This window comes from Physeter macrocephalus, chromosome 10 (assembly GCF_002837175.3).
Source record: "Physeter macrocephalus isolate SW-GA chromosome 10, ASM283717v5, whole genome shotgun sequence".
Classification (NCBI taxonomy): domain Eukaryota; kingdom Metazoa; phylum Chordata; class Mammalia; order Artiodactyla; family Physeteridae; genus Physeter; species Physeter macrocephalus.
In genome coordinates this window covers 84,147,695-84,172,694 of record NC_041223.1, presented here as the reverse complement: position 1 = coordinate 84,172,694, position 25,000 = coordinate 84,147,695, and the positions used below count along the sequence as shown (strand labels likewise).

Below are 25,000 nucleotides of genomic sequence, written 5' to 3'. Positions count from 1 at the left end.
GCTGATTCACTTTGCTTTACAGTAGAAACTAACACAACATTGTAAAGCAACTCTACTCCAATAAAAATTCATTAAAAAAAAAAAAAAGGTAGAGCCTAATTTCCCAGTGACTTGCCTCTCAAGAGTAGAACGAGGCTGTGTCATAACAGGATAGCTTCTGCCTGCTTCTCTCTTTCTTGGATTCCTGGCTCTGGGGGAAGTCAGCTGCCACGTGATAAGGACACTCAAGAGGCCTGTGAGAGGCCCACGGGGGGAGGAGCAGAAGCCAGTAGCCACCACCCACCTGCCAGCCGCATGAAGAGCGACCTTACTGGGGCCCCCCAGGCCCGGTGAAGCCTTCAGACGACGGCAGCTCTGACATCGGCAGCTCAGAACTGCTCAACTACACGGCTCCCAAATTCCTGCCCCACAGAAACTGTGGGAAATAATAAAAGTTTATGGTTGTTTCACACCAGAGTTTGGGGAGAACAGGTTACACAGCAATCGATAACTAGCACACCTGAATTTCAGTTCATTTTCATATTCATAAACCTGAGATTCTGAAACTAATGTTCTGCCTCCTTTTTGCAAATAGGAGTTGTCCACAGAGAGCTCCAAGGAGATTTTCCAGAAATAGCAGCCACCAAAAAGCCAGCAATATGGATAAGAATATGAAGGAAACGTAACAAACCACCAATACAGTGGTCAGCAGGAAATAGGGAGAAAAGTACTGGTGTTTGCAATTTACTTGGAAATGCATTTTAAAAATAAGATCAATTAATGGACGGAGAGATGAGTAGATGCACAAATATGTGATTGAGCAAGTATGGTAAAATGTTAACAGTAGATTCTAAGTGGTGGTTAGAGGAGTGTTCCCTATGAAACTCTTTCAGGTTTTTTGGATATTTGATACTTTCATAGTAAACTTAGGAGAAACAATCAGTAATATCACCTTCAAACGACCTCTAGTACTGATCTTTGCTCTCCTTTAATAAGTAAACATTCATTGAGCACCTTCGAGCTCCAGGCTGTTCTAGGTGCTTGGGATTCAACATGGACCAAAGATGTACGCCCTAGAGGGCTGAGAATCTAGCCTGGAACTTGCATCCTTATATTCTATTCTCTCAAATGATGCTTCAGTCCTCAGATTCTTTTAAACAGAGTCCTTAATACCGTAAGCAGGAAAATACATATGCCAGGAACCAGCATATCATTTGCTTGTATACAGCACAGATGTAGAAATAGTTCATGCTTAAAAAATATATTAGATGGAATTTCTCTCTGATTTGGATATAGTTTGATCATTTTTAGTGGCACAGAGGCCCCAGAACAGAGAGTAGATTGAAGACTGACGTCAAATTAATGATGCAGAGGTCTGAAACTAAAGAGACCTATTAACCACGAGGAGGTCAAAGAGTTAGAAAATTAGAATTAACACAAAAGTGTCCAAAACATTTTACTCTGTCCCCTACTCCATCCTCCTTCAGGGAGTTGACACAAGAGGAGATGGTGCGGACTATCTCTCTGTTCCTTTCAGTTGCCCTAATTCTCTTTTTCAACACTCCCCTGTTAGAAACCCCACCTCTCCCTATGCAAAATTTAGTTGATGTGGGATCCTTAAAGCCTCGGTGCTAATCCTAGAGCTGGAAAGTCTAGGATGACAATACGGAGATGTCAGAGTGGACCTGGTGTGCGCCTATGAACGACGAGGCGTCACTGCACGGCTTAGGGCGTCACCATGGGCTCTGGCTGTCAGTAGAGACCTTGGTCATCCATTGGTAACAGTAGAGGGACATAATGAGAAGGAAACGGGAGAAAATACTGGGCATGTTAAGCAATCTTTATGAAAGATTCTCTCTGTGCCAGACCTGCAGTGGGTTGTAACCTGCTTCCCACAGTGGACAGGACCCAGAAGGTAATATAAGCTCCTGAATCTCTGCTGGTAAATTGCTTCCCACCTTCTTGGGGGACACAATTACCAAAAAAGGATTCCCAGAATTGGTAATAAAGGGGTTCCTTAACAAGAGACTTCCTTATCTCTTACACAAGAACCAACTATTTACCCACAGAGATTTTGGATCCTATGTGTTGAACTGAGGTCACAGGGCTGGGAAAAGATGTAGTTCCCATATACAGACACTGTCTGGCAGCAGAATAAGAGTCTGGGGGTATACAATACCCAGGGCTTAGATCAACAAAATATCAACGAGCATCTGAGTTGAGCATGGTTGATTCTCAGTTATGCTAAGTCTATTTTGTGTATACATAAACGCAAACTCTCCAGGTAGATGACAGAGGCATGCTCAAAAAGGTTCTTGATGGACAATAAATGGATTCCTTATTCTAATCTGGGCCGTCTAAAACCATGTTCTCTGAAAGATCAACTGTCTTAAGGAAACAAACAACACAATAGTATTTATCCTACTTTATTTCACTAATAACTCCAGTTACCAAAAGTAACGGTAATTTCAAATAACTTTCAAAATAAAACTGAGAAATTTAAGATGATAGTTTCTATTTTTAAATATATTAGTAATTAAACTTTAAAAGCATTCTAATTTTGTTAGGAGGTTTGGATTAACATATATACACTACTATACATAAAGTGGATAATCAACAAGGACCTACTGTATAGGACAGGAAACTCTACTCAATATTCTGTAATAACCTATATGGGAAAAGAATCTAAAAAAGAATAGATATATGTATATGTATAACTGATTCACTTTGCTGTACACCTAAAACTAACACAGCATTGTAAATCAACTATATTCCAATATAAAATTTTAAAAAATGTTTTAGGCATGCTAATTTTAAAAACCACTCCCTCACTTTAAGTTGGATTTATTTACAAAGAGAATAAAAAGAAACTTTTTCTAGCACATTTTGTACAAACAATAATCTTTATGTTAAGCGTAAATTCTGTTTTTTATTTACTTCTTATTGAAAGCTGATTTTACTGTATCAAAAACAGAAGCAACGAGCTAGTCAGATATTAAAAACACATTTGTTTTAATGCAGCCAATATATTCATATTTTATAGCAAAACTTCATGAGGACCTTAAAAAATAATTTAAAATATTACATCTACAAGCATCAGAACGCAAGAGCACTTGGAAAGATGGGCCTATTTTAATTGAACACTCATAAAAATGCAGAACCTTCTATTTTTGCCAAGAGTTATCAAATTTTCCCAGACACTTTATGACTAAGCCTTTAACATTTTGTTTTACTAAAAAGGGATCTAGTCCTAAATATAACTCCTGGTAAATCTTTCAATAAATAATTGCTATATCTACATACAATAGAAATGGCATAATATTAAAGACAAATACAGGATGTTGGGATTAGTATTTCACATGGTTAAGACTTAAAGACTAATAGTAGCCAAATTTGTAGCTAATTGGGACAAGTACAGCTTATAGGCACATTATTGGAATCAGCCCGAGTGCCCTCGTCAGCCCACATGCCTTCTCCTTCCAGACTTGCTACACTCTGGTCCGTGCCACTGCAGACGTCTTTGAGGAAAACAGTTATTATGCGTTGAGCTGTGATTCCTGAACTGAAATCTCAACCCCTTCTGCTATCAGACAATTATATTACACAGGATTTATTTTAATCTTCTCACTGTAATACTTTTTCAACAGAGTTATGGACACAGACACCGGGGAGCCAGCACCAAATGTCTGAGGTCACATTAATGCAGCCTAATGTCTTATTGTCACTAAGATTGGGTTTTTTTCCCCACGTCTGACTGCTTAGGCCTTCCCTCCCCCCAACCCCACTTTCTATTATTACAACAGTATATTTGTTAGTAAGGTAAGTACAAACATAATAATAAGTAAGAAACAGGGACTTCCCTGGTGGTCCAGTGGCTAAGACTCCGCGCTCCCAATGCAAGGGGACTGGGTTTGATCCCTGGTCATGGAACTAGATCCCACATGCCACAACTAAAGATCCCACATGCCACAACTAAAGATCCCACATGCCGCAACTAAAAGATCCCACGCTGGGACTTCCCTGGTGGTCCAGTGGTAAAGTATCCGCCTTCCAATGCAGGGGATGCAGGTTCAATCCCTGGTCAGGGATCCCACAAGCCACGGGGCAACTAAGCCCGAGTGCCACAACTAGAGAGAGAAAACCCACATGCCACAACTAGAGAGAAGCCCGTGCACTGCAACAGAAGATTCTGCACGCCACAACGAAGATCCCGCGTGCCGCAACTAAGACCCAATGCAGCCGAAAATTTTTTAAAGATTAAATAAATAAATAAAATAAATATCAAAAAATAAAATAAAAAGACACTAGAAGAACACAGTTAATTTTTTTTTGATAAAAAATAAATAGGGCTTCCCTGGTGGCGCAGTGGTTGAGAGTCCGCCTGCCAATGCAGGGGACGCCGGTTCGTGCCCCGGTCCAGGAAGATCCCACGTGCCGCGGAGCGGCTGGGCCCGTGAGCCTTGGCCGCTGAGCCTGCGCGTCCGGAGTCTGTGCTCCGCAACGGGAGAGGCCACAACAGTGAGAGGCCCGCGTACCACAAAAAAAAAAAATAATAAATAAATAAATAAAAGATCCTGCATGCCGCAGCTAGGACCCGACGCAGCCAAGTAAATAAATCAATATTTTTTAAAAATAGGTAAGAAACATAATAGCTATGGAATATAAGTAATTTTTATAAAGGACAGTTTGGGAGCACTATATTCTCTAAGAACCCCAAAATGAATGTGGTTTCTGAATGTGCTTGATAAGTAACCTTCAAGAGTTAACGGGGAACCTGGCTCATCGGGAAATGTCAACCTTACATAAGTGTGTAATCTGTCAGGGTCAAAGTCATCAGTCATCTAGTCCCAGAAAAGTACACCAAATTGTCCTCTTGGTGGATGCTATGTTCTATTCAACTGTATGTTAAATGTTTGAAGCTCCGAAACAAAACAGTAATAAAAGCACAAACTTCCAAATTAAAGCTATGAGAAGCAGGTCTAGTTCACAAACAATATTTAATAAACAGGTTTTATGACTCTCTCAACAAAATAATAACCCTTTCCACTTCTGTAGCAGATGCTACAGCATGTTCACATCTCATTTCACCTCCAAAGTAACCCCTATGAAATAGACTATACCTTTATCCCCTCCTCCAGGACCGGGACCATGGTGAGGTGAGCCAGGCACTTGCCTCAAGTGCAAAATTTAAGAGCGTGCCAAAAAAACTCAGTAATCAACAGTTACAATTTTTTTAATATTTTAAATAGTTTTAAATAGCAAAAGTGATGCAAAAATTAAATTATGAAACAAAAAATCAAAATTTTAAACAAAGACAGGGTCAGCATCAATTACTGTTGTTTTATTTTGCCTCAGGGTACAGATCGGCTCAGTGAAGCACTGCCCTTTTCCAGGACAAAGAAACTGGGACAGAGCATTAAGTACACACCCAAGACTGTAAGGCTTGGACCAAACCCACCCAGGTACCTATGTTAATGGTCCAGGCCAGTCCTCCTCAGTGAAGTTCTCCATTTTACGAGAGGAAAATCTCCACTGTGAGCTGGAAGAGGCTAATACCCAAATTTCCGTGAAGTCATATTATTCTTAAACCATCTGAAGGTGGAACTGAACTCAATCAAACTCACAAGGAATGCAAATTAATATAAAAGCCAATAAAATACTAATTCATTTATTTCACTGATGCAACGTATATGTCTGAAACCAAATTTTTTCAATAAATACTTACTGATGGAAGAATAAGTGTCTTGAAAGAGCCTAAAAGGAAAACAGGGAAGAAAACAGTCACAATTTAAATATAGTGATATAATACAAAACTTGTAAGACTCTCTTAATACTCTTTCAGATGTAGAGGGAATCCAACTTACAGAATCACAAACTTATTTAGCCAAACCAAAACAATTTTATTAAATCCCAGAACACCTGAGAGCTTATTACATATCCTTGGGCCAAAGAATTAAGACTTCAAACGCTATCGCTATCGGTGGGTAAACCTCTCCCCCCAAATTAGTTACATTCTGCTTTTCTTTTCCATTTGTATGTTGCTGCAGCTCTTGTTGCTTTTTTAAGGCTGTGCATGTTTGAGGGACACTTCATACAGGGTACAGAGGGAAGCTGAGGTTCATTTCTAATGTTCATTTCTCATACACTCATGGTAAAGGGAAAAAAGGAAGGCATTAGTCACTTCAGGGGTGAGCTGGGACTCATAACTGACCATTAGTATTAAAACGATGCAGACTTTTTTCATGTAAGTTCCTAAACAAAGACTGCTAATTTAACTTATGCCAATTTCTCATCAAATCTATTTATTGCAAGGGAAAAAAAATGTGTCAAGTTAAAAATAAGAGTAACTTATTCAAAGTTCCTATTTAAGGGACATGAAGTCACAGGTGGCGACAGGCCCTCAGTTCCTTCATTCATTTAAGAAACACTTATAAGGGTACCACAGTGAACAAGAAAGACATGGTCCCTCTCCTCCTGGAGGCCACATGTGCCCACCCCATGGGAACAGACAGGTACAGTATGGAACGGGGGTTGAGCAGGTGGCCTCTGCAATCAGACCACATAGGTTCTACCCCAAATCAGCCACATACTAGTCCTGTCCTTGAACCTGTTACCTGATTCGCCAGATTCAATTTTTTCATCCACAAAATGAAGACAATCACACACGGTGGCTGTAAGGAATAAGTATGCCAATCCCTGCAAAGGGTACAGGACAGTGGCTGGCACGTAGGAAACACTTGACAAATATGTCATTACACTGCCAGCAAGCTTGAAGAGTCACCCACTGGCATGTCAGTGTGCCTCTAGGGCAGTGGGCTTCAGATGTTTATGATCTGAAGCATAAACAGTGTTTATGGAGCACTCAGTCAATACAAATATTTGGTGCACGTTACCATGTCAAGTTAGATTTATAAAGTTACATACATGCACTTTCTCAACCAAAATATAAATATTAGAAAACCTGACTTTCTTAGTTTTTCTCAATAAAATAATGGAAATAAAAGTTAGTACATTTTCTACCCACCCCCTTATAATTGGTCTTGTGACTCCCAGACGTGTGCACCCCACTTTGACCACTGCCCCAATGGGCCTCAGGGAAGTACAAGTATGTTCTCAGAAGCAGATAAGCAACTCATCAAAGTCAATTATCGCACAGCACAGATCAGTTCATCTAATAGCTATCACCATAGGAAGCAAGGAGCAGGACTCTTCAATAATTAGGACACTGGACAAAGAATGTCTTGAAGGGCTTCCCTGGTGGCGCAGTGGTTGAGAGTCCGCCTGCCGATGCAGGGGGCGCAGGTTCGTGCCCCGGTCCGGGAGGATCCCACATGCCGCGGAGCGGCTGGGCCCGTGAGCCACGGCCGCTGAGCCTGCGCGCCCGGAGCCTGTGCTCCACAACGGGAGAGGCCACAACGGTGAGAGGCCCGCGTACCACAAAAAAAAAAAAAAAAAAAAAAAAAAGGTGAAGGAGGAGGAACAATTGAACAGATATAGGTCCACACAGAACGGCTGCAATAGAGGGAGAGTGGAGGGCACTTCAGAGGGGCCACGGGAGGCGCCTAGAGGAAATGATGCAGAGTCTAGTGCTGTAGGATAAGGGAAAACGAGCCAGGTGCGAATGGAGGGGACCAGTTTCCAGGCAGAGCAGCAGCGAGTGCAAAGGCATGGAGTCTACTGAAGAGAAGAGCTGTGTGAGACACGACCAGAGGCAGGAGAGGCAGTAGAGATGAGGCTGCACCAGACCACAAAAGGCCTTTTAGACAGGCGAGCCCTCACCAGAATGGTCGAGGTCGCAATGTTATCCCCGCATTCTGATTATTTGTCCCGGATCTTTCCTGGTTTAGCAAAATATTAATACGAGATGGGTTTAACTTGCACAAGATTTAACTTTGAAATTGTATAATCATGCTTTGAGAACATCTCCATTTGTGGGAAGAAACTTCTGTTCATTAAGTTCTTGCTTTTAATGGGAGAGGCATATTCTATACTGAACTGAAGGGAAATTGAGAAGCCCCATAATGGTACAGCAACTAAACTTGATGAAACACTCAAAAGAACCATAAATAGAGACAGCCAACAAGTTCTGTCTTGTAAAAATATTTGTTGAGAAGAGGCATAGGCAGACCCTGCAAAATATTTGGGCTGAAACACATAAACAGTTCAATATGGGAAAAAATTGAAATTGAGACTATCCTCCACACATCAGAATTTTCTCTGATTTTACCAGGTAGCTCAGCACATGTGGAGAGAGTGTTTTCTCAACTAAAAATATTATGGTCACTGCATACCAACAATGAACAAGTGGAACCTGAAGTTAAATTACAAGGTCCACTTACATTAGCACCCAGAAAAATGAAATAGGCATAAATCTAACAAAACGTGTACAAGATCTAGATGAGGAAAACTACAAAACTCTGATAAGTGAAATCAAAGAGCTAAATAAATGGAGAGATATTCAATGTTCATAAAATAGAGAAACTTAGTTGTCAAGACATCAGTTCTTCGCAACTTGATCTTTAGATTCAATGCAATCCTAAATCCTAATCAAAATTCCAGCAAGTTATTTCATGGATGTCAACAAACTGATTCTAAAGTTTACCTGGAGAAGCAAAAGACCCATAATAGCTAACGTAATACTGGAGGAGAACAAAGTTGGAAGAATAATGCTACCTGACTTCAAGACTTACTATAAAGCTACAGTAATCAAGACCATGTGATACTGGCAAAAGAATAGACAAATATATCAATGGAACAGAATAGACAGCCCAGAAATAGACCCTATAAATACTGTAACTGATCTTTGACAGGCAGAACATAGGGGATTTTAGGGCAGTGAAAATACTCTGTATGATATTATGATGATGGACATATGTCATTGCACATTCATCAAAACCCACAGAATTCACAACACCAGGAGTGAACCCTCACATAAACTATGAACTTTGGGTGATTATGATGCATCACTGCAGGTTCATCCTTGGTAAAAAAAAAAAAAAAAAAAAATGTGCCATTCTTGTGAGTGATGTTGATAACAGGGAAGGCTATCCATGCATGTGGACAGGGAAAATATGAGAAATCTGAAAAACATATTTTTAATTATTTGAACGTTCAAGTTGAACATTATTATGATAATGGTCAGATAACTTGAACATTCAAATAAATAATGGATTATAACCTACTGAATTAAATAAGAGTATGAGTTTGTGCTGATATATAATTTAATAGATGACTAAATGAAGGAGAAGAAAAAGGTGTTTTTTTCACCATTTTTATTTTATTGAAGTATAGTTGATTTATAATGTGTTAGTTTCTGCTGTACAGCAAACAGATTCATTTCTACATATATTTTTTTTTCAGAAAAAGTTATTCTTTCCCATAGAATTCCAATAAATAAATGTATAAGGAATCATGGAATTCGAAGGCCGGTTTCCCTGGGGAGCCGACGCTGACACGGTGATTCAAGCGCAGGGCGAGCGCCTGGGACCCGCACCTAGAGAAGGGGAGGTATGCAGAGGCGGGACCGCGGGGGAGGAGGGGAAGAGCCTCAACGCGGGCTCAAGCCGCGTCCACGGGGCGCCCTCAGAAGCAGCGCTGGCCCCTGAGACGTGTCCTGAGCTGGGGGGAGGGGCTGGACCTCCACCCAAGGAGGAGCTCCCCTGGGGCAGGGTGAGTCTGCCCAGCGGTGCGGCCCCCAGGAAGCTGGCTTGGAGGGCGCTGGGCTGCAACATTCCCAGCGGCTTCAGGGAATGAGTCTTCGTCCCCGACGGGCTGGTTCCGGGTGGTACAGCATGGTACCCACCACAACGTCCCACAGTGGAATAAAATCAGAAACACTAAACTGCAGGGAGCTGGGCCCCAGCAAAACAGCGCCCTTGATTATTAAGAGTCACTGATTTTTCGTGACTTCACGATAAACCATCGGGCTTGACTATTTTGTCAGCCCAGGGACTGGAGGAAACAATGTGCTTCCTTTGGGCCTGACACGCCGGCTACCTCCCATCACCGGCAATCTCACAAAGACTAAAGACTGCGCGTGTGTGTGCGTGTCTGCGTGTGCGTGTGTCTCTGTGTGTGTGTGTGTGTGTGTGTGTGTGTGTGTGTGTCTGTGTGTGTGTTGGGGAAGGGGGCGTAATTGATTTTTATCTAAGTGACACCAAGCAAGGAGAAAGTAAAAAGCAGCTTCGAGTCTACAATCCAAATAAACCTAGTAGGTTGATCAACTGGAGGGCGAGCACTTCAGCGATTCAAAGCCAGCTACCCAGATGTGAAGTGCAGGAAATCCCATTCACAGAACTTCTGTTTTTAATGGGACTCTTCATAGAGTCAGAGCTCTGAGGGGTTTTCTCATTAAAGAGAAATTGGAAGAGGGGGTAGACTGCATGCCCGAGGTCTCACTGCTCTGACATGTGACCGTGTCCATCACAGACCCAAGAAACACACAGCTGCCCCCAGAAGCTGGGGTGCAGAAGCAGAGAGGCTCCCACAAACCCCTAATTCTTGCTGGATTCAGGGAGTGACCCAAAGGATGTGCAGAGAGATCCAATTTAAAGTCCGCTCACTTGTCTCACGTGTCCTTATTAAAAGGTCGACTTGAAGTACTTGACATTTTTTGCAACTTGTTGTCGTCCCTCTAAATTTACAAGGGCAGCTTGGAATTTCCTAGGCACTTAGTAAGTCTTATTTGAATGTCCTAACATTCTAGCAGTAATTTATGGCACCAAAATATAAAATCGGGGGCAGGGTGGTAGGAGTGCAGATGAGAAATAGTCATCTCTTTCTCTGTGGTTGCTAGGTTGAGGATGAAATAGGTTGTATTTGCAAATTGTTGTGAACATTTTTTCTCCCTTTGGCCAGAGCTCCGGGCTCTACGCAGACAAGGGAAACAGTCACCACCTCTTAAAATGCTGCACGGCATTCTTAATCACTGACTAAAGATGCACTCTGTTCTGTGAAGTCCTTCTCAACGTTACCGCAGATAATCTCTGTAAAACTCAGATCATTTTTGTGTATAACCAGAGAAAGTAGATCTTAAAATTCCTGCAGTGCTTTCTCCTTCCCAATGCCACCAAAGCCACTCCAAAGAAACCTTGTTTTAAAGCTTCACACTTGGCACAGGCCTGAGAGCTGGCCATCATTTGATTTACAAATAGAATCAAAGCTATTTTTAAATTGTGTAATAAGCATACACAAAAACTAACCTTTCCTTAACTTTTTAAACACACTCCATAATGCCATATGCTGCCTTTTCTGACATCTGTACTCACCAGACAGCTCTGCAGAAAATCCCTGAAGGGAAGGAGAGGATGTAACTGGAAATTCAACTAGGTCCAGAAATATTCTCTACGGGGAAAAAAAAGGATTTTCCACCATATATGTGCCTGGCTTAGTATTTACTGGTTAATTACTTTTGGCAGCTCTCTGCTGTTCAGTAATGTACAATAATGAACTTCAGGAAATCGCTTTTGCAGCTAAAAGTTTTGACCTCTTTACCAAGTTATTAAATATTCCTTCATCAATACCCTCATTATTCAGCATTTTCTTTGATCACAGATGGACAAAATGGGAAATGGGGTTCCACCACCGATCCATGGAAGACAAAACCTTAAAATATGTTTCTGCTTCGTGGTTTAATGTCACTCTTAAGCCAAGGAACTCTTCAGTGAATTCAATCCATACAGAAAACACAAGTATTTCAAACAAAACAAAACAAAAAAATTTCCTTTGGTCCCTACGTTCTCCTTTAATTTTTTTCTCTCCTGCTTCCCCTTGCTTACAAATATCTCAATAAATAACAGTTTCATAAACAACGTTTTGTTCCATTTAGACCACTGAGTATAAACTAGGTCAAATGAAAACCCACTAAAAGTAAAATAAATAAAATGATACAATATAAACTAAATGTTAGGTTCTATGCAAATGAAAAATAATCAAGCCAGGCTCTGGGCTGCTAAACGTACATGGCATTTATTATGGCAGGGTCAGTAATCTGCAGCCCACAGGCCAAGTCTGGCCCATGCCTGTTTTTGTACAGTTCATGAACTAAAAATGGTTTTAAATAGCTGGGAAAAATAAAAAGAATAATATTTTGTGACACATGGAAATTATACAAACTCCAAATTCAGGGTCCATAGATAAATTTCTGTCGGTGCACGAGCACGCTCCTTTGTTATGCACCATGTATGGCTGCTTTCACGCTACAATGGCCAAGTAGCTGCAACCAAGACCACAGGCCAGCAAAACCTACCATGTCGACCATCTGGCCCTTTATGGAAACAGTTTACCGATCCCTATGGTATGGTGCTCTTTTTGGGAAGACATCCTCCTTCCTCAAGGGATGAGGAGGAAGGTTGAAGGCCCACTCCAGCCAGAATCAAGGAGCCATCAATAGAGACACATGGCATTAAAAAAAAAAAAAAAAAAGCTAAAACCCACAGGCTTGTGCTCAGGAGGGAGGCATCAGGACTATGTCTGATGCTGGGAGATGTGCGGTATAACATAGCTGACCTTCCCAAGTGTTTACTGTGTGCCAGGCACCATGGTAAACGTCCTAAAGCAGTACACTACAAAAAGGAAAAAGAATAAAAATTTTAAAAAAAAAAGGAAAAAGAAATGGGTGAAATTAATTTTAATAACATTTTATTTAATCCCATATATCTAAAATATTACCATAAAATTTGTAATCAATATAAAAAAATTATTGAGTTTTGCCGCATTTTTTGGCAGTAAAAGTATTCAAAATCCAGTGTGTATTTTATACTCACGGCCCATCTTAATATGTACGAGCCACATCTCAAGTGCTCAGAAACCACATGCCCAAGGCCACATAGGTAGTAAGAAGTAGTGCTAAGGGCCCAGTTCCAATGTGGCTCCAGAGTCTCCCAAACTGTACAGGGCAGACCCAGCTAATTCCTTCTAAAATATCAGTCCAAAAAAACCTCATACTCCCTCCTGTCACGCTTCTGTAGCTTACTGCAGTCTCATGTTGGTATCTGGACACACCCACTCTTCCATATTTTCTCTTATCCATGTTGTTATTGCCTCAAGCACCTATGGAGCCCTCCAGGTGACCATCCGTCTTCAACGCAATAGGCTCATTTGCAGCATTCATTCCACACTCCCTGTTCCCATGCATGGCAGACACAGCTAATCCAACCACTCTCTATTTCAGTAAACCCAGACTTGACTTGAAACCATCAACACAGCACTCCAAGCAGCCTCTACAATCAACTTGAGTTGGCACATGAAAGGAAATCTGCTTTGCTTCCTTGTGGGGAGGATAAGGACAGGAACTCTGTGTGGTCACCAAACATTTACGCCACCAATATTGCGCCATATTACAATTTGGTGCCTGACGAGTGTTTGGAATTCGCAAAATAGTAAATGCCCTGTGTCTCACCTATATTCCTGAGGAGACTTAACACGTATTTCAGAGAAATTTAATTTATAATACTAAATCATTTCTGCCAGCTACATTTTCACAAACGTAAACTCCTAACATTGTCCTGCCAAGAGAAGCTACCAGGTGCTCTTAAAACACCTTCCTCCCTGTTTATTTGCAAGCGCTTTACCACTGTGGTTCTCAGATTTTAATTCATGAGTCACTTCTTCAGAACTAAAGACCCACAGACCTGCCCACCACCTCCCTACTCCACGGCCCCCACCAAATCTTCTTTGATCAGTTTCACCCTCACTCTTGCAAAGGAAGAAAGTCAGGTCATGGGGTTTCCCTAAGGGAAGTGAACACTAGAAGGGACAGAGAACCACCACAATTGCCACTCCTCCAGTTCTGTCACTGTACCTTTGGTAGGAGGTCCTCTCAGCCCAGACCAAGATGTGATGAGTTACAACTCCACTTCTTATTCACACTTACAACCACAGTGATAATAAAATGCCTCTACCCCATCCCCTCAAGCTTCAAGTGAGGCATACGTCCACCATGAACAGCCCCTTTCTCTTCTCCGTTCTCCTGTGTGCCCTTCCCTGAGGCCAGTACGGGTGTCAGCCCTTGCATCCCAATAGCCCACAATCCAGCAGGGACCCAGGTTAGCACAGCACCAGGGAATATCTCCAATTCTGTTTCTTTCCCCAGTGAGCCACTGTTTTTAACGTTTAGCCCCACTTCCTACAAAGAGATGACAGATCTGCACAATTTAGAGGAAACTACAGCAAGGTTTCCTAAAATCATATTTCAATTTTATTCATCTCAAGTTCAGACTTCAAAATATTTCTTTCTCTTCTGTTTCTTCTCACATAAAAGGAAAAAGTACTTTTTTAACGATAATCCATTCACCCGTGCTCTGGATCCTGATTCTCTTCTTACCCTGAATTATCCACCCCTCCCCTTTGCATCAACCCTTTTACCTCTCTACTGTGTTTTTGTTTGTTTGTTTTTTGCGGTGCGCGGGCCTCTCACTGTTGTGGCCTCTCCCGTTGCGGAGCACAGGCTCCGGACGCGCAGGCTCAGCGGCCATGGCTCACGGGCCCAGCCGTTCCGCGGCATGCGGGATCTTCCCGGACCGGGGCACGAACCCGTGTCCCCTGCATCGGCAGGCGGACTCTCAACCACTGCGCCACCAGGGAAGCCCCCTACTTTGTTTTTTAAGAGACAATCCGCCTCTCTCCTTTCAACCGTGAAACTTCTACAGAGTGGTCTACTGCAAAGGTGATATTTGAATCAAACCTGAAGCAGCCGAGGCGTGAAGACATCTGGCAGAGTGCATTAGGGGTAGAGAGATGAGTAAATGCAAAGGCCCTGAGATGGGAGCATGCTTGGTGTGTTGCAGGACCTGCATGAAGTCCAGAGAGGCTGGGGAGTGAGGTGGAAGTCGTGTGAAACGAGATCACAGGGAGCTAGAGTGCGTAGGGTTCACAGGCCGTCGGAAGGCCACTAGCTGATACTGAGACGGGGAGTGACAAAATCTGGCCTATGTTTTCTGGCCACTGGATTGAGAATAGACTATAGAGCCATAAGTGTAGGGAGAAAAAAAAAAAAAAAAGATAACCTAGGAGGCTACTGCAGTAATTTTTTTTTAAAAAAGAGTGGTCTACACTTTCTGTTTATATTTCCTCACCACCTATTTATTACTGAAAACTTGGCTCCCAACAATTCCCAACCTAAAACCATTCAATTGAGGATCTCCAATGCCCTTTTTCCTGTCCTCCTCTTCTCTTCTCTGACCTTCTGGGACACTTCATACTGTTAAGACCTAACTAACTTCTTGGTCTTCTTCCTTCCCTTAGCTTCTGAGACATCTCAGCATCTCCAACCCATCCCCCTGTTTTGGCTGCTCACGGGCCAGGAGCTTCACTGACTTCTTTCCATCCTCCCAAGCTCCTGTCATCAGGCTTGTTCTTTCCATAAGCGCTGCCTCCTGTACATCCCATGCCTTCCCACCAAGACTTCGAATACTGTCTGCCTCTATGAAAACAATGCCTTCAACTCTATCCCTAGTTACAATTTCAAACTTATCTGCTGTGTATCTCCACCTGGGTGTCTCCCCACGCTTACATCTAAAGCAGAATGTAACATCTTTTCAGAAAACACACACACACACACACACACACACACACGAAGCTCTGTCTCCTCATGCCTGCCACTCCCAGCCCTGGGCTCTTTCCTCGGGCACACCCTTCCCTTCTCTCGTGTGTGAAGTAACTGTTCCCACAAAATGCCAAATACATCAGCAGAGGTGGAACACCCATGAATGGACATCTGTACAGCTCTGGGTGTAAAAGGTAACAGTACCAGGCACAGGCTCACACAAAAGAAGCACTATTTACCAACCACACTGAATTTTCGACACAAACAAGAAAAAAAAACTCTCCGGCCTCTGCACTTTTAATATTATACTTATCCTTCTGCAACCTCTGAACCTTCTCTAATGCCTTCCTTCCTCTTCTGTCCCACCCCCCATTCATTCATGTGTCACCTACGGCAAATAATCAATAAATAATAAATTAATGGGGGGAAACGTCATTCAGGAAACAAGGAGTTCCAGCACTGTAAATCCTTCTTAACGACATAATGGACCAAACAGCAACCCCGCCCGGATTCTCACAGGATCTGATTTCTGCTCCCACCACAAGCCCTCAGTGACTCCCTCCCCCGTTAGAAGAACAGCAGCACATGTTTAGCTTGGACTTTAAAGAATCAGTCTGTTCACTTTCAACTGCACTCCATCACTGATTGATAATCAAACCCCAAGACCTGGTTCTCCACTGCTTTAAGTTAACACCAACGTTGAGGGCTAGGGGCCACTTGAAAGGCAAATACAGAAATCTGGGCGGGACCTTCAGCTGCCTTGAATCATCACAGACTTGCAAAGGCTTGCCTCTCACCCTCAGGCTTTCCAGTACTTGGTCGGAACAATCCATGAGAATCCTTCTAACTGAAGGGCAGCTGTTCTCACTTTAACGCAGCTGAGAATCACTTGTGATGACTGCTTCAAGTTTAGATTCCCAGACCTTACCCACGTCTTGAGAGGGTGACCATGAATCTGCATTTTGAATAAGCATGACTCACATTTTGAGAAACACAGCAACAGAATTTAGTTTTAGAAAAGATCTGAGGTGCCTAGCCCCACTCCCACGCCTTGCAGAACCATTAGTCCATAAAGAGCAGCTCCACCTTGAAATGAAATAAGAAACTGGCACAAAAATGCAGGTAAGCGTTTCTAAACTCCTTAGTTAGCCTTATTTTCTTCCGTATCAGATAAAGCAACATTCGCAAATATATCCTAAGTCTCACACAGAGTTCCCGATATGTTTGGAGAGTCTCCTAGAGTGTAATGGAAGTAGCATTCGGCTGCAAATGTGGGTGCCTGTGATCTCTTCCCAGCTCTACCACCAACAGGCATTTCACCCCGGGCAAGTCACCAGACACCACCCCTCAGTCTCCTCAGCCATAAACTAGGTGATTGATTTGGCTTATCTCTGAGACCCCCGTCCAGCTCCAAAATTCTACGAAGCCCAAACTAAATTAGGAGAGCTGGCATTGCAACTTGCAATTCTTAGATCCAGATTAGATTTCATGAGATCCCGCTCTGAACTACCACAAGCAAATGAGAAAATGATTTTCAAGGACGACTGATACCACGCTGCATCAATATCCCAAAGTAAAGCAAACAAAAAATATTTCATGCTCTTCCAGGCAGTGGAAAACCTTCAACTTCAGAACCATCAGTACCAACAGAACCACCTTCACATTCAGGCTATACCATTTAATGTGTTATCCCAGGAAAACTATTCTCTCTTAGCCTCAGTTTTCTCATCTCTAAAATGAAGATAATAGTGCCTTCCTCCAAGGGTTATTGAAGTTAAAAACTGTGCATAAAGTCCCTGCCACTATAAGGAAACTCAATATTTAATATGTTACGTTCCTTCCCATTCCCTCCTCGTGAGGTGCCTTTTATAGCGTCCCCAGTTCAAGATCACCCCAACAGGTGACTAAGAATCTCCTCTGACATAACTGTTGCCATCATCTTCTAATGACAATAGGTACCAATTTCCTGAGTAAGTCCTATGTGTTTAAGTGCTCTAAACGTTACCTCATTTCACCCTCACATTAACCGTATAATTGTACAAGGCAGAAACCACTGCTCTTCAGATGATTAAACTGAAGCCTGGTGAGAAGGTGACAGCCCACAGACACACAACCACTGGTGGAAGGGCATCAGGTAGCCTGGCTTCAGAGCCCACGCTCATCGTGACTACACTCTGGTCCTTTATCCTCAGGTCCCACCTTCTTACTAATATATATTACACACAAGACCAAAGACATGTGAAAGAAGAACCCACACCCTTTAAAAATAATTCTCGGGCTTCCCTGGTGGCGCAGTGGTTGAGAGTCCGCCTGCCGATGCAGGAGACACGGGCTCGTGCCCCGGTCCGGGAAGATCCCACGTGCCGCGGAGCGGCTGGGCCCGTGAGCCATGGCCGCTGAGCCTGCGCGTCCGGAGCCTGTGCTCCGCAACGGGAGAGGCCACAACAGTGAGAGGCCCGCGTACCGCAAAAATAATAATAATAATAATAATAATTCTCATGTCACTGCAAGTTCAAAATGAGCTCTACTGGCACAGCTGCCTGCGCAAACCTTCCCTGGGAGACCTGCACACATAGCATACTAATTCATCTACGCTCATAAAAACCAGGGTTACTGATTTTGATCTACAAACCATGAAATGTATGCTCAGGAGTTTTGTTTCCACCAGAAAGCCATCCAAACTGAATTGGATGAGTTTTTAAGTTCTTCAGCTAATATTTCAAATTATAAAATATTGACTTCCCATCCTTACTGAATCAAGAGAGAAAATAAAGTACCCCATAGTCAATGGGAGAGAGATAAAAAGACAATAAAGACAAAGAAGAATGCTTCATTCTTAAAGAATAGAAGGTAAACACCCCATTAGCTCTCCAAGATTTTAGGGCAAGAAGAAAAGGCAAGTTATTAAAGGATACAGACATACACATAGAGTTCACCTCACCCAAACCCTTCAGTGGGAAGATGGAAGCAGGCTCCGCGCCATAAATAAATAAGCAGAGCCTCCAGGCCAGTACATGCCGTGCCTTGCACCCAAGTTTGCAGCTGAGATTTTCTGTTTAGGTTTTTTCTTTTTTTCTTTTTTCTTTTTGCCCGGGGTGGGGGGAGAAATTTTTTTTAGTATATTATATTGAAATGCAAATCAAAACTACAATGAGGTATCACCTCACACCAGTCAGAATGGCCATCATCAAAAAATATATTGAAGTATTGTTGATTAACAACGTTGTGTTAGTTTCAGGTGCACAGCAAAGTGATTCAGTTATACATATACAGGTATCTATCCTTTTTCAAATTCTTTTCCCACTTAAGTTATTACAGAATGTTGAGCAGAGTTCCCTGTGCTGTCAAAAAGTCTACAAGCAATACATGCTGGAGAGGGTGTGGAGAAAAGGGAACCTTCCTACTCTGCTGGTGGGAATGTAAATTGGTGCAGCTACTATGGAGAAGAGTATGGAGGTTCCTTAGGTTTTTATCTTATATCAGGTATACGTGAAACCAGCGACAATGAATTCATTAGTGGAGGAAAGGGGTGTATTCTTTATTATTTGAAGTAAATTTCATTCAGGAAAAACAATGAAGGTTTACAAATGAACATTTCAAATTGTAAAAAGAGATTGGGAAATAAAGCAGAAATTATGGTTTCCAGGATATCAGAAATAATTCAATTCCTTCACATGCTTTAAAAGATGAGAAGATAGTTCTCATTTATGACCTGTGAATTCAAATGTTCTTCACTTTTTTTCTTGATTTGGCATGGGACTCCAGGGCAACATCACAGTACAGGCAGAGGTAAAAGCCAGGAAGGTGAGAAGTAAGGGGTCAGACTCACTCTCCAACCAACAGACAGTATGACTTGATTTCAAACGCCAATAGATGCTCTATCGTCTCTCCTCTGGTAATTACTACCTGCTGAATTTTATCAGTTATATTTACTTAACTCTTTTGTACAACAAAAGATAAGATTAGGAACCTAGTTCTAGTCACCATAGAGGATGGTAGTGGTATTCGTAACAATGACAAGTACACTTCAATATCTGAATCTCACCACTAAAAATGCATTAATATACCCTTAGAGAACTCCTCAAAGTTCATCAGAAACACTTTTTCTCAAGGGCTATTGTTCACCCAAAAATAAATAAATAAAAATAATTGATCCCCAATAAATATAACATTAATATATTTAAAAATGAATAAACTAACTGTAATGCAATCCATGCTACTGGCCTCAAGGATGGAAATGTAAACAAACTTTTTCCCATATCTGCCAAACAAATAAATGAACTTTCCCTTGAGGACAAGCCATACTCTTCTGCCTTTATTAAGGTATATGCTGTAATTCTAACGCTTTAGCTATTACTATTTCTGATACAAATTAAGCTAGAAATGCATTCTGGTTATGGTGAAACACCGCCCTGCCCCAGGAATTTCTAAGAACAGCAGGACTGCTAGAAACAGCCACTCGGAAACAATCCCCCTCCTTACCCAGCTCTGCTAAGCAGGCAGAGCTTTATTAAAATCAATCTTTCCGTGGCAGGACCTCTTGGAGTCCATCATAAGAAAATGAAGAAATAATCAGACCTAAAATGTATTTATGTGCTTGTGTTTATGTGGCAAGGAAAAAATGAATCCTAGGAAGATCCAGACCCCACTAATTTAGAAAGTCCTCTTTATCTACATATTGCTACACCTGGAGAAATCAGATAAAGCAAAGGATGTAAAGACAGGGAGGGAGAAATGTCTTGGTCCTTAAGTCCTAACTTTACAGGAAGCATCTGCTCTGAGAACAGTGACTCACAGCCCCTGATAACAAAGTTAACATTCTCCTTTGAAAGAGGGAGAATGGTTGCAATGGTATTTTCAATGAAACTGTATGTCAACTGCGCCCAAAACAGCCCCTGAAAGCGTGTTTTCTCTCTTTCTTTTTCAAAGATCCATTAAGCTCCCAGGATAGTGTCGTCCGACCCACTTTAGCCTTACCCAAAAGCATGACAAACTTTCCTCCCTAAGGAAAAATCTAAGAATAAAGTTTAAAACCAAGCCACAGTAACAAGCACCTCAGTGTTCGTACTATTTGCAGAAAAAAAGAAACAAGACTGACGAAGGAGACTGCAGAAAAGACAACGTAGGAGAAATTCTAGAATAAGCACACGCAAATGTCCGAGCAAAGCCCAAATATTTATCAAGATCATCCTTGCTATTCCAGACCTTTGCATTGTAGTAAAACCGTCACACTAGTAGAGCCAAAATGCTAATTCTTAATGAATAAATAATGAATGTGGAACTACCTTAAGTGTTGTCTGCTGTGACTTAGTATTTCAATATTTTCTTTAGCCATTATCACAAGACCAAGATTCATTCATTTTCAGAATAAATAGTTCAATAATAAAAGTAAGAGATCTGCCCCCATGTAAAAAGGAAATGATGCTTCCTGCATCTTCTTCTTCAATAATATTCCTATTTACAATATTAACAGCTACTGTTTATTGAGTGCCTAATAGGTACTAGATACTGATTTTAACTTTATAACTGCCCTGGGAAGTACATTATCCCCGTTTTATAGATGAGGAAATTGAGGCTCAGAGCATTTAAGTAACCTGCCCAAGACCACACAGCTAGTGCTAAGACTCAGTCTCAGATCTTAAGCACTAACTGCATTGCTTCTCCAGGAAAACAAGGCCTGCCGCTTTCCTGACACTACTCCTATGAAAGACAAAGTGGCCTGGCCCCTGTACACATCACCTCTTCCTGACTCCAAACTTACCCACCCAGTCAGTCAACTTCCCAATGGAGAAAGAACCTCGGATGTAGATAAACTTTGATTTTATCTCATTTCATGATGCTGTTAATTTCTCTATGCTGGTAAAGGATAAACATTTATATAATGAGCTACTGTGGAATCTTATCCACCCTTCATTTTGTGCCCTTAAATGATTCTTTTAAAAGATAACTCAACATTATAGGAAGTTATGCCTCAGTTTCTGGCCTCTGACTAAACATCTAAACATGCTTCTAGTTAACAGTGTTTATAGTTGGGTGGTAGGATTACAGGTAGGATTTTGGTTTATTCCCTTTACTTCCAGTATTTGCCAGGTTGCTAGCACTGAGTATATATTGCTCTTTCAATTAGAAAAAAATTAAATGTTCATTTTAATGTGAAAGAAAGTTTACCTATTTAACTATTTACCCCCCAAATTATTCTGCCCTTAGTATTGAAAAAGAAGACATTCACTGACCCAATTTAATCCTGGGCCTGGTTAGAACCCAAATTTAAAACAAGGTATGTGGGTTCTTTTACAAATGGCTCCGACTTCTTTTACATTATTTTTCTTTTCTTTCCTGTTACTTAAAAAACTAAAAAATATTCCATAAAACTAGATTTTAACTTTAGTTCTTCTTTTCCTACCCACAGGCCTACTTAGTAAAATCCTCTGCATCCAATAAATATGGTCATACCTGGTTTGCACAAACCATACATAAATATGGTTTTGTGTCAGACTGTTAACTATGCCCATTTCCTCTTCTGGGCACACACTGTCCTACATGCCCAGCCTCCTGTGCAGCTAAACGTGGCCATCAGAGGAGGGAGGAATGATATGAGCCACGTCCAGGCCTGGCCCATAAAGACCTCCCACAGGAGACACTCCACGCTCTTCCCCTGCAGATTGGAAGCCACGTACTGATGAGGACAGAGCCACAAAGGGGAAGGAACCTGGGCCTCACAATCTCCACCTGGAACAGCATCCCAGGAACATCATTTTGGACTCCACATGAGTAAGAAATAGAAGTGTATTGTATAAGCCACTGAAAATGGGGGGCTTCTCCACTACCTTACATAGCACGTGGCTTTATTAACATACTCCAATTATTACTGCAGATGAGTAAGACTCTGCTGTTATCTTACCTTTTTCAAAGACTCCTTCTGCTTCCAGGACAGAGACGGCAAGGTTCGCTGCTATCTTGACCACCTCCGCCTTCACAGTGACCTGGGAGGGGCTGTGTTCCAGAAGCTCCACCCCAATGGTCACATTTCCTCCCGGCCTGATGACCCCAGGGGCTGTCACCAGAAACCTGGGCCTAAAGAGTTCCCAACAGCAAGGGAAAAACAAAGCCTCTTACCCTCACATCTCCATTCTTTTCAGATCCTCAAATTTCATGGAGAGTGAGATAGACTCCCTATACTGTGCCAGTTGCAACTGTTCCAATTAATATTGCCTCACTGCTCCATTTAGCAACGGCACTGAAATGCTATTGAAACAACAATAATCCCCATAAATCCATTTTGTATCCAGTTTTATTGAGATATAATTGATTTGACTTTCATGCATCATGAGATGATTATCACAATAAGTTTAGTGAACATTCATCATCTCATATAGATACGAAATTAAAGAAATAGAAAAAATACATATTTTTGCTTGTGGTCAGAACTCTAAGGATTTACTCTCTTCATAACTTTCATATATAACACACAGCAGTGTTAATTATATTTATCATGTTTTATTGAGACATTCCCATAAATCAATTTTAATGCGGTAATCCATGCACTGTTAGAGGACCGGCCTGTGTTATTATTTCCATTTTATAAACCACAAATAGCACAGGATGGCTTACACTGGGACACGCAGAAGTTATTGGCAAAGTATCAATACAAGCCTCTAAACTTCTCCTTTACAGAAGACATCATCCCAGCGTAATGTTTTTTTCTTGGCTTAAAGACACACACACACACACACACACACACACACACACACACACGGATTTTGCTTGTTTCTTATTGAAACCTTTATGTTTGGGCATCTACCCAAGAAAACATCATCTAATCAGCACCACTGATTAAAATATACCATCTGAAATTAAACTATCAGTGGTGACATTTCCAGGTAGAGCAGAGCATAAAAATCGCTAAAACAGCACTTTCCCTGCCCAAGCTAGGGATTAGGGCTCAAGCGCAAAAACCTCTGGGGGGAAGCGGGGGAGTACTTTCCACTACTTTGGTGTCTCACCCGTTATCTTCCCACGAAGTCTGCACCTAAACCCATACTTCAGCTACCTCGGTCACACCTTGTCATTGCCAAAGTTGAGGCATCTCTTTTAGAAAAAAAATATCTATATGTCTTTAAAAGAAGAAGGCACATTATTTGGGAGCAAAAAGTTGAGAAGAACGCAGAGGCAGCGTGGACTAAAAATAAAATGCTGTCTTTGGAAAGCAGTTACGGCCAGAGACGCTTAAACAACCTCGCGGGTGGAGAAAGCAACTGTCCCGCGAAGAACCGAGGGGAAGCGATGCATGATCAAATCTCCAGGCCGGGGTCCGGCTGGGGATCGCCGCCCCGCGCCCGCCGCCCCGCGCCCGCCGCCCCGCGCTCCTACCCGGGGGCGACGGCCAGCGCCGCGCTCCACACGCAGAAGAGGCGGGCGGCGGTCCCGAGCCGCGGGCCCCGCATCTCGGCGGCGTCTGCCCGGCGACCGCGGGCTCCGGAGGAAATTCGCGGGCAGCGCGGGGTGTGGCCTTCCACCTCCTCCCGGATCTCCCCGACTCGAGGCTTAGCAGTTTGCACTGGGCGCGCCTGCGAGCGGAGCGAGGGGTCTACATTGAGCCGGGACGCGGCGGCTCCACCCCTCCCGCCGCATCGCAATGGCGCTGCTCGGCGCCCCGGGCAGCACCGCAAACCCGGGGCGGCAGCCCTGGTACCCTGGCCCCCCGGCTCCTCGGGCTGTTTATGCTAGCGCTCCACCGCCCGGGGTGCATGAACAGGCCCATCCTTGTACGGAGACATTCATAGCAACCTTGTGAGGTGGAAAAAAATCATTGTCCTCCAGTCTATGAGTCAGAATTTTAGAGAAACGGCAAACGCGCGCGCACACACCCACACACACGCACGCACGCCAAACAGGGGTGTATTTTCTGGTAGTTGTTCAATATATACGAATAGGCACAAGAGAAAAACTTCTTTCTCTTGATACAAAAACTCACGTATATCGTTTGCCTCTCCAGGAAAATGTGGTTTCTCTGTTTAAAAAAAGAAGAGGAAGAAAATTCTGGCACATGCGAAAGTTAGGTGTTGCTCCTTAGAACTCTGAGAAACAACTATGGGGGGAGATGCTTTATACTGTGGGCGATCGCTAAACACTTCTGCTACAGAAGGTATTCATTAGCACTGTGAAGCCTGGAGCAATTTGTGTAAACACGTTAGAATTAGGGTGGCTCTCCTATCCTTAGGAAGACCAGTGGCCCAGGGTGCCCAGCAGTTGCTGAGCTCCAGCTCCTGCGTCCTGGCTTGTCTGTAGCTCCTTCCCTGCTGCCTGGTTCTGTCACCATGTTCAGATGACTCAGGTTTCACCATGGCTACACCATAAAAGCAGGGAACTGCCAGAAACTGTTGGAAAACAGGCACATTCAGTCCCTAACAACTTAAAGTTTCTAATTCATGGAGAAAAGTTTTGGATGGTCACATTTTAATACGGGGCAAAATGCAA

General features: G+C 42.5%; 1 protein-coding gene across 1 annotated transcript in view; it reads right to left on the bottom strand.

Moving 5' to 3' along the window:
- Positions 1-24,109, bottom strand: part of CD109 (CD109 molecule) — a 133,182-nt gene extending 109,073 nt beyond the window's left edge. The window contains exons 1-3 of the mRNA XM_024132947.3: positions 23,894-24,109; positions 22,425-22,597; positions 5,705-5,733 (exon numbers count right to left, since the gene is read on the bottom strand). Coding sequence (XP_023988715.1) covers positions 5,705-5,733; positions 22,425-22,597; positions 23,894-23,967 — 276 coding nt within the window. The 5' untranslated portion in view covers positions 23,968-24,109. The remainder of the gene's footprint in view (positions 1-5,704; positions 5,734-22,424; positions 22,598-23,893) is intronic.
- Between the last annotated feature and the right edge of the window lie 891 nt (positions 24,110-25,000).